We start from the raw sequence: 12,729 nt of genomic DNA on the forward strand, positions 1-12,729 counted from the left end.
CCCCCCACCCCCACCCCCATGTTTCCTACTTTCTCACCTTATTTGTTGTAGTGTAAATTATATACATCTAGATCTCTACATCTTAATCTATGCGGTGCTGCCTTTGCTGAAACAGTGCTGTAAATATCAAGCTTAATCTACGTCTGGCTGTGGGAAGTTCTGATAGTCGAAGGGTCAGCGTGTGTGCGTTTGGAGTCATACTTACGAATCCAGGTCAAAGAAGTTTTTTTTTTCTTTTTTTTTAAATCTTTTTTTTTTCTTCTCCTCCTCCCGACTGACTAACAATTTTTTCACATAATTACAACTTATTGCTTCGTAATTTTTTAGGCAGTGATGAAGCATGCACATTCTGGTTTTATCACCAAGAGGAGCTTTTACCTACAAAGTAAAGGCCTACTTATCCTTTTACCAATTTAGGCCTGGTTAAAGTTTAATAGTGGCTTTATTGGTTTATGAGTCTATTTTATTTTTAATTTAAAATTTTAGGGTCAGAGAGGCCAAATTTTCGCTCTTCGATTGCATTTTTTCTTCAGCTTCCGGGTCTCTCTTGCGGTCCCCAGACTCCTGCCAATTGTTCCTACAGTCATTTATTATTCGCCTGTGTGTATGATGTTGCTACAACATAATTATGATAGATAGCACATGTATAGTTTAAATCCCCGCACAACAGCAAACTTTATGTGCTTCAAAATATGTGTATATAATATCACATCTATCTAAATATTTATCTATTTATTAATCTTACCGGTTGACTCACTGCTCCCATTGGAACTGCAGGGTAATTCTGTGGCACGATACCCGGCCCTCCGGCACTGAGGTAGCCGAGTCCCCCTGGAGGGTAGCTCTGTGGAAGAAACATGGTGACATTGTAGAAACATGATGACGTTGTAGAAACATGGTGACATTGTAGAAACATGGTGACATTGTAACAACATGGTGACATTGTAGAAACATGGTGACATTGTAGAAACATGGTGACATTGTAGAAACATGATGACGTTGTAGAAACATGGTGACATTGTAGAAACATGGTGACATTGTAACAACATGGTGACATTGTAGAAACATGGTGACATTGTAGAAACATGGTGACATTTTAGAAACATGGTGACGTTGTAGAAACATGGTGACGTTGTGGAAACATGGTGACGTTGTAGAAACATGGTGACATTGTAGAAATATGGTGACATTGTAGAAACATGGTGACATTGTAGAGCGGGGGAAATGACGCTAACATAACCTTCATCATTGTAAGACAAAATTGTAATGAAGGAATAGAAGGAAAAAGACAACACTGCAATAATATTACAACAGTGAGCGATTCCTGGGACTCAAGCAGTGCAAGCGGCCATGTTTAGGCGTTAAAACATTAACATGCTGACAAGATCTTTCGCTGTCTATGGCCGAGTATCCATTCCCACTTTGGTGAAGTGAGGAAAATTCACGTGGAGTGCCTTTCACAAGGACACAACGTCGGGCCCGCGACTCGAACCCCCGAACTCACAATCTGACGATTACGAGTCAGATAGTCTAACCACTAGGGAACCCTCACCATACCGACATCAATTGTAGAACTTTGAGGACACAATTCTCAAATATACAAAACAAAGAATGTATTTCTCTTTATCTTCTCTTTCTCTTTAGATTTCAGCCAACACCCCCCTCATATCCCGTGTGTCACGATGTGGTGGAATCAGCCGCTCGTCAATATCAGGGCATATGGGGTTATTAGTATCCTCTTAAAGCATGTTCATTAATTGTCTTGCTTTCAATTTTTTTAAAAACCCATTGATCTTCAAAAGAAATAGAGATATTGTGGACTGAAGAAGGTGGGGATGATTTGGTTTCAGAGATAAAATTAGCTAGAAAATGGCGGCCAAATCTTGGTAATTTTCGAAGCTGGAGAGTCCATGGAAACTGTAAAGTTACATTTTGTGTTTTTAATCAACGTATTCGGTAAAATCCTATTAGTAATTTGTTTCTATAAGGACATGAAAGGTGTTGAGCCAAAAACATTTGACAAAAACTGCCAAGCGGGAAGAAAAATGCTGTTTTCTTCGATATCAGTATTTTGACGAGCGTCTGATTTCATCAAGAAACCTCACAAATTAAATGTTCTTTTAATTCGTTTGAAGACGTGAGAACACGCCCCTCCCCCTACTCCCCCTAACCCAACCCCCTCCTAAAAACAAGAAAGAAAGTAAAAGAAATTTCACGGCCAAACCATCAATATTTGGTCGCTTTTAAGAACAAGGGGTCTATCCCGAAAAATGCAGTTTTGAGAAAGTCGAAGGTAAAGTTTTTGCTCTTTTGCAGTATCTTTAAAACAACAAAAGAGTTATCTTTATAACCAAGCAAATACACACACCAATGAAACCAAACTTCTCCTATAGGTAGGGCAATACCCATGTTTGGAGTATGTCAATTTGTAAGGATTTACGGCGCTCGCAACTGCATAATGTCATATTATGAGCACCAAGGGGTGGATATCAACAGAGAAGTCCAAATGTGGAATCAGGCTTACTCTGCTCACCTCTCTAGCCTCAACAGCACAAAGTCTGCTTCGACTATCGATGCACCCCGGAAATAGCAGTTCACAAGGGAGTGACAAACATACAAAAGAAGTAGAGGAAAATGACGATAGAAAGGATAAGGAAAGAAAAAGCAGAAATTCTCCGTATGTTGTTCCGGCACAGTATGAGCATGACCATTGATAAATCAGCCCCTTTACAATTTTACTGTGCATAAGAGTAACATGTTAATATCCCCCATTTGGGAAAGGCCGAAAGACGTTCTCAGTGAGACCAAAAAGATTCTGTGAAGGGCAAACGAATTCAGGGGGGGCTTTCGTGGTCTAGAGGCTAAGGTATTCGCCTCTCATTTAATCGGTCTCGAGTTCGAATCCGGATATCGACGGGGATTTTTCATCTCTAAATTGTCTCCTTTCACCTCCTTTCCTGCTCTCAAACAACCTTCTGTTGTCTTTGTTCGGCTCCTTTTTCTGCACCCACTCCCTCACCTCGCTGGGCTTCTGACTCTTTCTGTAGCTTTTCTACAGCTTTTCCTTGGTTCCCTCTTACTGTTGTCTTTCAGCCACACCCCTGATCTTATGGTAGGAAAGATCTACACCTAGCCTTCTCGGACAATGGGAACTTTCTCGGAGGTCCCGTGTGCATGATGAGTACGTAAAAAGATCCCTTAGTGGTCAAAAATCGACAAGAGTAGGCTTCGGCCGCCACCCGGCAAAATTCAAAATTTCATACCAACTGAAAATGTTGTTTAATGTGCCCTGCGCGCACATATGAACTTATAAAGTTGCGAGCACCGTAAAACATTTACCAAAAACAACAACAACAACAACAACAACAAACAAAAAACCAACGAATTCTTCTCTACATTATCTTACCAAGGAAAGAGGATGTGGCAGGTAATAACATAAGTCTCCAATTGTTGGTGTTGGTGGGGCGAGTAGCTGGGACGTCCAGATGGGGGCGGGGCGCAGGACGACGTCTTGTGGGAGATATCTGCGCAGTGGTGCTGGCACGCTTGGATATGACAGGTCCTGGTTTGTTGGGGGGTAGGTGGGACTATGGTTTGTAGAGGAGATTGACCTATTCGTGTGTCTGGATAAGTCGATGGCGACCAGGGGTGTGTTATCGGTGGCGGACCGATGTACCCGATCATGGTTCAGCGAAAGATCCACGGGTTGGTCCTGCTCCCCCGACTGTCCATAAGTCTGAAATGTAGAAGGCAAGCTTGTTGACGAGAATGTATTAAAATAACAACAAACAAAGTAGATGTCATGCTTTTGCATTGTTATAGATTAACGTCACAAGAAACTATAGGCCAAATATTCGCTACATTAGAATTACAACGTTCTATCTGACATTTGTGGCAGGTTTTTTTTCTTGTTTTGTTTTTGTTTCTTTTATGTTTGTTTGTTTTGGGTTTTTTTTTTAGTTACTGAGACCATGATGTCAGAAACCAAATTATGATTTTAATCTGATCAGTCAAAATCGTAAGATTATTCCGAGTCGTTATCAAGATATTCAAGAAATAGCATTCTGAAAGCCATGACATATTGTGAAACTCGAATTTTTTACGTCCAATTTTTCAAAGGAAGAGGCTAGCCGTACTTAGTAACGGCTAGACGGCTGGGCTAGGCGTACTTAATAATGATGACTAGACTGGCATACAGCAAAAAATACGCCTACTGAACTGTTTATACTGTTTTAGTTTGCAATATCTAAAGTATTTGCATTTGATACGGAACCAAAATGTGCCTTGCTGACAGTGCATGTTTCTTGAACATGAATGATTAAAAATATGAGACCTGTGTACTCAACAGGTTCCATAGGGCCTAAAATAAGTACGGCTAGACTGGCATGGTTAGGTTGCAAATACAATTTTAGTTTGCAATACCTAAAGTATTTGCATTCCAGACGAAACTAAAAGGTGCCTTACTGACATGCATGTATTTTAAACCTTAATAATTACGAGATCTAATGAGACATGTGTACTCAACAGGTTTCGGTCAATAGGGCCTTACCTAGATCTAAACGGCTAGGCTAGGCGTACTTTAAGGACGGCTAGCCACTTCGTTGTTCAAAACTAGGTACCGAGCAGATAGAAATATGTCGTTCTAGGGTAGCGAAATGTTCACGGAGTAGACTCTTGTGTCCTTCCTCCCCACCATGAGGTAAACACATTGGTTGTATTATTTGTGAGGCTCTTCTTTTTTTCATTTTTTTTTCATCCTCTGTTGCCGTTAAGCGTCGAGGGGAGATGCAGTTTTCTATGGTAGCCCAGCCTGCCCCCCCCCCTCTCTCTCTCTCTCTCTCTCTCTCTCTCTCTCTCTCTCTCTCTCTCTCTCTCTCTCTCTCTCTCTCTCTCTCTCTCTCTCTCTTTCTCTCTCTCTCTCTCTCTCTCTCTCTCGCTCTCTCTCTCTCTTTCTCTCTCTCTCTCTTCCTCTCTCTCTCTCTCTTCCTCTCTCTCTCTCTCTCTCTCTCTCTCTCTCTCTCTCTCTCTCTCTCTCTCTCTCTCTCTCTCTCTATTTGTCACACACCCATACGTGTTCTTTTTCTCACTTTAAAAAAAATCCCATACTCCCTTACAAAAAACAAACAATCAATATTTGTGGTGTAACGATCAGGCGCTTCACTGTCACATTCGGGAGACTTGAGTTCGGTTCCTAAGCATACAGACTTTCTTTTGAGTAGCTGGGTCTTTCTGCTGGAATGTGATATTCCTCTTAGCCCGGGTTAGCTCTGACAATGACAGGCAGGGTCGAAAGCCTGCTTCCTAAATGCTCTAAATCGTGCAAATAGACGGGTAAGAAAACACTTGCATTACCACAAAAAACACACACAAAAAGCGACCAACAAACAAACACATGCTAAAAACCCCACCACACACACACACACATCAAGATAAATGCACAGGCAAACCAGGGAAAAAAAACAAAAACAACCTGAAATGTGTACAAAATTGAACACAACTTCTGGGAGGATACTGAATGGGCATACAAAAAAGACAAAACTGCCCTAAAATAAAGATCAGTGAGAAACACGATACAGTTTCACCAAACACAAAAGCAAGTGTGGTGGTTCCGTTGATGAAAACATTCAAACGGGCTTTTGGATCGAATGAAAATAGTAATGGTGATCATTTTTTTTTTTTTTAATGTTGAAAATTCCATACAGTGCGGCAATCTCTGACTGAAAATTGACGTCATTGTCACTATTTTTAGTACCGGGGATATATTTTGTTCAAAACAAACTAAGATTTACAAAATGGGGCGTCATTTGTCCTGCTTCATAACTAAACTGTCAGAAACACTTCATTCGAGATTGTTTTACGATTTGGAAGAGGAGAAGTTTGCGGTTGCAACGATACTAAACATGTTAGGGTCACGTGGAAACACGTTGTTGTCGTCACCGTCTAATTATAGGCTTATTTGGGGCTCATTTGATGAAAAAATGGGCCCTACTTTGAAGAAGGTACCCTAAAAAAATTTCCCTAAAAACGATTTTAAAAAATATTTTCTAATGGTATATGTTCCTAAGATATTTAGGTACTCGAAAATATAAAAAGTTAAAAATCAATATTTTGACCCATTCATTGTATTTTGAAGACCCGCGCCTTACTTTAAGTCATCTAAAAAAACAAAAAAACAACAGCAACCAAGAAGTGTAACCAGTATTTATAAAAACTGTTACACAGTATAACAAAGTGAGTTTTTGTATCGTATTTCAAAAATTTTATGAATCTTTCCAAGTAAATACTGTAGTTAGACAAAGCTGCAAGCTATCCCCTCTACTTTTTGGAATTGTAATTGCCTTTAGAAAGAGAATAAACCAAGATGTCATATCAAAGCGGGATTTAGAAGGACACTTGGCACACATTTGGGAGATTTAGATACTGCGAATAGCATTGGCTAGTAAATACCACAGTGCAGGACATGCAATAATTTTTTTTTTTAACTGATGAAGTAGCAAGATCTGCGTAAAAAAGTAAGTCTTGTAACAAATGTACCATAACAGAAGTTCTGTGATTATCACTAGAAATTACAACCCCATCACTCTTTATGGAAAACCTCTAGAGATATTAATCAATTAAATTACATTTAACAAATATATTTTTGAGAATATCGTATCTATGTGTTACCGTTGATGAGTATTAAAGAAAGATCACATTTTGACAATATCATATCTTATTGTTACCGTTGATAAACATTTAAAAGAGCCCATTTTTGACAAGATCATATATAATTGTTACGGTTGATAAACATTTAACAAAGAGCCCATTTTTGACAATAACCATATCTAATTGTTACCTTTGATAAGTATTTAACTAAAAGCTCATTTTTGACAATATCATATATCTAATTGTTACCGCTGACAAATATCTAACAAAAAGCTCATTTTTGACATTAAAAACTTCGACAATGTTCTCTTGCTCCCCACGGGAAGGAGGAAATAAGATTCAGAGAAAGATGACGTGGGGGAAGGGGGATAAGAAATCTGCCATCTCCACCAAAAATAATTTCACGACCAAATGTCCTCGTTTCTTCGTATTTAATTTTGATTTTTACACAAACTCCCTTTTAGTCCGCTAAAATTTTACACCTTAACTCTAGGCCACGAGAGCCCCCTTTTAGTTGGTGTTCGTATGACAAGCATTTTGCATCCTTCTGAATTAAAAAAAAAAACACCCCAAAAAACTATATTTATTTTTTAAGGGTGTTGGGGGGTGAGGGTGAGGGGGGGGGGGGGTATTTTGTTATTCTAAAAATGTATTTGCTTATTTTACTTTATTTTATTTTTACTATTTTTAAAAACCTAATTTTTTCCCTTTTTTAGGTGGAGGGAGGGTTATTGCCATCAACGTAAAAAAGTCTACTCGTGTTCTGTTTAAAACAACTGGTTGTTTGAATGAACAAACACTGCTGTTATCGTCACAATCAAGGCTTGTGTTATGTTCACAGAATAGTAATATAGATTCTGTGTCTTTCGTCGGGAAAGTAAGCTATCACAATATGTAATATAAAACATCACAAATACCAAACACAATTGATATACAATATTATATTTATATATAATAGTCACTTCCCATCAAAAAAATATGAATTTACATAATAATTATTATTATTCACAAGTTTCATCATCATTGCTGCCATCATAATTTAAACAATATTGCACATGCTGTTGTTGTTTTGAACAGAGAATGTATATCAAAATTATTTACACTGTGATATATACTGTTTCAATAACGTATTGTTCTTTTGGAAAAGGAAAAAGGCTATTTTTCAACGTCATTGGACTATTTCAATTGTTTAACTTTTTTTTTTCGAAGAAAATAATTATAGTATTATGTTCAACAAACACAAGTCTCTGCTTTGATGATATGAACATTGCCTGTTGAACAAAACTTTTGAAGCATTCTATCATTTTTTTTTTCACAACAGCGGCCACGATTTGACATTTCCCAACAAGACCCACGGTGTTTGGATCTGACGATGAAAAGTCAATGACAAGAGCAATTCAGTGTGCTTTTCCTAACTGCAGCCTGGCATTGTGCACTTTTCATTTGAACCCCCCCCCCCACCCAAAAAAAACAAAAAACAACCAACGTAGCCAGATATTTGAAGAATAAAGTTGGCGTTGCTTCCAGACAAAGGAACATTCTGATAAATCAAATTTTTGGAGATGACGGGCTTTCAGACTCATTAGAAGAGGTCACGTTTGATATGAGAATGGAAAACCTGAAAATTTTGTGGCCGGAATAAGACACGTCTTTTGGTCACACGTACAGCTAATTGACATACAATACTTAATGCAGACTGTTGTCGACTGATGCCGACCGTCGCCGACCGTCATTTCAAACGACCGAGAATTTTGTACAGTATTTAGGTAGCCATTTTCTTATATTATGTATCTTACTAATGACACACATCTATAAAAAAAAGAAGAAAAATCACCTCAGAGGGGGGGTGTGCAAAAACTGGCTTACTTTTATTGATGACAAAAAAGGGGGGGGGGAGGAGGGGGAATCGACTCTTCATATGGGGTGGAATGGAGGAGGTGCAAGAACTCGCTTCAAGTTTGTGATATTTGTAGTTTTAGTTAAAGTTTTACTACTCTTGCAACATAATAAGATCATATAACCCTCCCAACCTTTTTTTTTTTGGGGGGGGGTGTATCTGCGTCGCCTCCCTTTTTTGGGCGAATATGTTTTTAATAAACAACAAATGAATTGAGTGCGGTACAATGGGTTCGCCTTTCCTCCCTTTCGCATCACTCCCACATACTGCAAAACAAAGGGAGGGATCGTCAACTAAGGTCTGACCTTTAATTTCGTTCCCCTCCCTCGTTCCTACTGTGTACATAGTGATACTGTAGGGTGTTGTCGGGCATGATTTTAAGAAAATTGTGGTTTTTGTTTTACGTAAGATCCAATCTTATCAAGGAGAAGTCGGAATGCAGCAGCTTTCATTTTCAGATAAGATTTTTTTTAAATTGTCATTTCTAAGAACATTGTAATGAACTAAATGAAGATATTTGCTAAAAGTAACTGTTTCACGGAGTTCATTGATGCTATAAACCCCAATATCAACGTGAAATTAAAATTTGCCATCATCGTTTTAACTAATGCAGCAAATTCAGTTTCACAGAGCAATTGGAAAAGGATGGGGGAGGAGGGCGAATTCATTCTGTCGCTTCAGGGCCGTTCCCATTCGCCTCCCTTTCCTCACATTTTTGTTAGTTGGGGAAAGAGGGAGAAAGGCCGATCCACTGTTTTTGTACCTTAACAAACACAAAAAAGAAGGAGGAGAGAGAAGGACGATAGATGTTTGATAGGACAGAAAAAACAAACCACACCAGAGCACCCGCCAACCACCCACAAGTTTGTGAGTTTTGTATGGAAACGTATGGGACTCGCAAAACAACAACCCCAACAGCCCGCTTTGTTGATACCAACTCAGGAATTAGAGCGCGTCACGATTGGATAAACCCACGGAGAGAAGGCGGGGCCAAAGTAGCCATGAGACCTCTATGTGTGACCGGTGTCCGTTTTGTCGCTTGACCCTCGCGGCTGTCCAGGGGCGGAACACAGTGACCAGAACTGGTTTAGTTTTTGTAAGGTTATACTTTACAGCGCTCGCAACTGCATCAGGTCATACGAGCGCAAAGGGGTGTTTAGTTTTAGTAAGGTTTCACGGCGCTCGCATCTGCATAGATATCAACAGAGAAGTCCTAACGGGGAATCAGATTATCTCTGCTCACCTCTCTAGCTTTAACAGCACAAAGTCTGCTTCGGCTATCAAGGCACCCCGGAAACAGCAGTTCACAAGAGAGTGACAAACATACAAAAGAAATAGAGTATAAAATGACGATAGTAAGGATGAGGAAAGAAAAAGCAGCAGTTCCCCCTACGTTGTTCCGGCACAGTATATGCATAACCTTGAGAAATCAGCCCATTTACAATTCTACAGTGCACAAGAACATGTTAATACCCCCCCCCTCCTCCTCATTTGGGATTGTCCTAAAGACACTTCAGAGTGAACAGACGGCCAGATGACACTTTGAGGAAATGAGAAACAAAAAAAAACAAAACAACAACAACAACAACAACAACAACAGCAACAAGAACAACAACAGTAATAACAACAACAGCAACACCACCACCACCAACAACAACAACATTAGAAACAGTAACAACAACAACAACAACAACAACAACAACAGTAACAATAACAAGAGCAACAGCAGAAATAACAATAGTAACAGCACCAACAACAATAACAATAATAATAATAATAACAACAACAACAACAGTAACAGCAACAACAATAAAAACAACAGTAACAATAACAACAACGCTCAACGAGGAGATTGTGCGAAAAAACTCACGCTTAGGAAAGGAGATATAGATCTAGTGGAAATAGAGAAAAACGCTTATAAGAGAGGAGACATTGAGGAAATAGGGGAAAAAACGCTTCTTAAATAGAACAAAATGAGGAGATGTTTTTTTCTTTTTTCTTGAGGGGGGGGGGGGGGGGTATCATAGAGGCAAAATTGAGGATGGTGGGGGGGGGGGGGGGGGGTGGGTGCAAAAACTGGCTTACTTTTATTGATGACAAAAAAGAGGGGGGGGAGGGGTGAATCGACTCTTCATATGGGGTGGAATGGAGGAGGTGCAAGAACTCGCTTCTAGTTTGTGATATTTGTAGTTTTAGTTAAAGTTTTACTACTCTTGCAACATAATAAGATCATATAACCCTCCCCACCTTTTTTTTTTGGGGGGGGGGGGGTTGTATCTGCGTCGCCTCCCTTTTTTGGGCGAATGTTGTTTTTAATCAACAACAAATGAATTGAGTGCGGTACAATGGGTTCGCCTTTCCTCCATTTCGCATCACTCCCACATACTGCAAAACAAAGGGAGGGATCGTCAACTAAGGTCTGACCTTTAATTTCGTTCCCCTCCCTCGTTCCTACTGTGTACATAGTGATACTGTAGGGTGTTGTCGGGCATGATTTTTTTAAATGCGGTTTTTGTTTTACGTAAGATCCAATCGTATCAAGGAGAAGTCGGAATGCAGCAGCTTTCATTTTCAGATAAGATTTTTTTTTAAATTGTCATTTCTAAGAACATTATTATGAACTAAATGAAGATATTTGCTAAAAGTAACTGTTTCACGGAGTTCATTGATGCTATAAACCCCAATATCAACGTGAAATTAAAATTTGCCATCATCGTTTTAACTAATGCAGCAAATTCAGTTTCACAGAGCAATTGGAAAAGGATGGGGGAGGAGGGCGAATTCATTCTGTCGCTTCAGGGCCGTTCCCATTCGCCTCCCTTTCCTCACATTTTTGTTAGTTGGGGAAAGAGGGAGAAAGGCCGATCCACTGTTTTTGTACCTTAACAAACACAAAAAAGGAGGAGAGAGAAGGACGATAGATGTTTGATAGGATAGAAAAAACAAACCACACCAGAGCACCCGCCAACCACCCACACGTTTGTGAGTTTTGTATGGAAACGTATGGGACTCGCAAAACAACAACCCCAACAGCCCGCTTTGTTGATACCAACTCAGGAATTAGAACGCGTCACGATTGGATACACCCACGGAGAGAAGGCGGGGCCGAAGTAGCCACGAGACCTCTATGTGTGACCGGTGTCCGTTTTGTCGCTTGACCCTCGCGGCTGTCCAGGGGCGGAACACAGTGACCAGAACTGGTTTAATTTTTGTAAGATTTTACTTTACGGCGCTCCCAACTGCATAAGGTCATATGAGCGCCAAGGGGTGTTTAATTTTAGTAAAATTATACGGCGCTCGCATCTGCATAGATATCAACAGAGAAGTCCAAACGGGGAATCAGATTATCTCTGCTCACCTCTCTAGCTTCAACAGCACAAAGTCTGCTTCGGCTATCAAGGCACCCCGGAAACAGCAGTTCACAAGAGAGTGACAAACATACAAAAAAAGTAGAGGATAAAAATGACGATAGTAAAGATGAGGAAAGAAAAAGCAGCAGTTCCCCCTACGTTGTTCCGGCACAGTATATGCATGACCTTGAGAAATCAGCCCATTTGCAATTCTACAGTGCAAAAGAACATGTTAATACCCCCCCCCCTCCTCCTCATTTGGGAATGTCCTAAAGACACTTCAGAGTGAACAGACGGCCAGATGAAACTTTGAGGAAATGAGAAACAACAACAACAACAACAACAACAACAACAGTAACAACAACAACAACAGTAACAATAACAACAACAGTAATAACAACAGCAACACCACCACCAACAACAACAATAAAAGTAACAACAACAACAACAACAACAACAACAACAACAACAGTAACAATAACAACAGCAACAACAGAAATAATAACAGTAACAGCAACAACAACAATAACAATAATAATAACAACAACAACAACTGTAACAGCAACAACAACAGTAACAATAACAACAACGCTCAACGAGGAGATTGTGAGAAAAAACTCACGCTTTGGAAAGGAGATATAGTGGAAATTGGGAAAAACGCTTATAAGAGATGAGATATTAAGGACATTGGGAAAAACGCTTATATTATAAGAGGCGAGAAATTGAGGAAATAGTGAAAAAAACGCTTCTTAAATAGAATAAATTGAGGAGATTTTTTTCTCTTTTTTCCTGAAGGAGGAGGGGTGGGGGGTTATCATTGTGGACAAATTGAGGATA

General features: G+C 39.6%; 1 protein-coding gene across 1 annotated transcript in view; it reads right to left on the reverse strand.

The window, feature by feature from the left end:
* LOC101860908 (histone-lysine N-methyltransferase PRDM16-like) overlaps positions 1-12,729 on the reverse strand; it is a 39,120-nt gene that overhangs the window by 13,622 nt on the left and 12,769 nt on the right. The window contains exons 3-4 of the mRNA XM_005103061.1: positions 3,677-3,736; positions 746-844 (exon numbers count right to left, since the gene is read on the reverse strand). Of these exons, the coding sequence (XP_005103118.1) occupies positions 746-844; positions 3,677-3,736 (159 nt within the window). The remainder of the gene's footprint in view (positions 1-745; positions 845-3,676; positions 3,737-12,729) is intronic.

The sequence above is a fragment of the Aplysia californica genome, unplaced genomic scaffold (genome assembly GCF_000002075.1).
Source record: "Aplysia californica isolate F4 #8 unplaced genomic scaffold, AplCal3.0 scaffold00356, whole genome shotgun sequence".
Taxonomy (NCBI): domain Eukaryota; kingdom Metazoa; phylum Mollusca; class Gastropoda; order Aplysiida; family Aplysiidae; genus Aplysia; species Aplysia californica.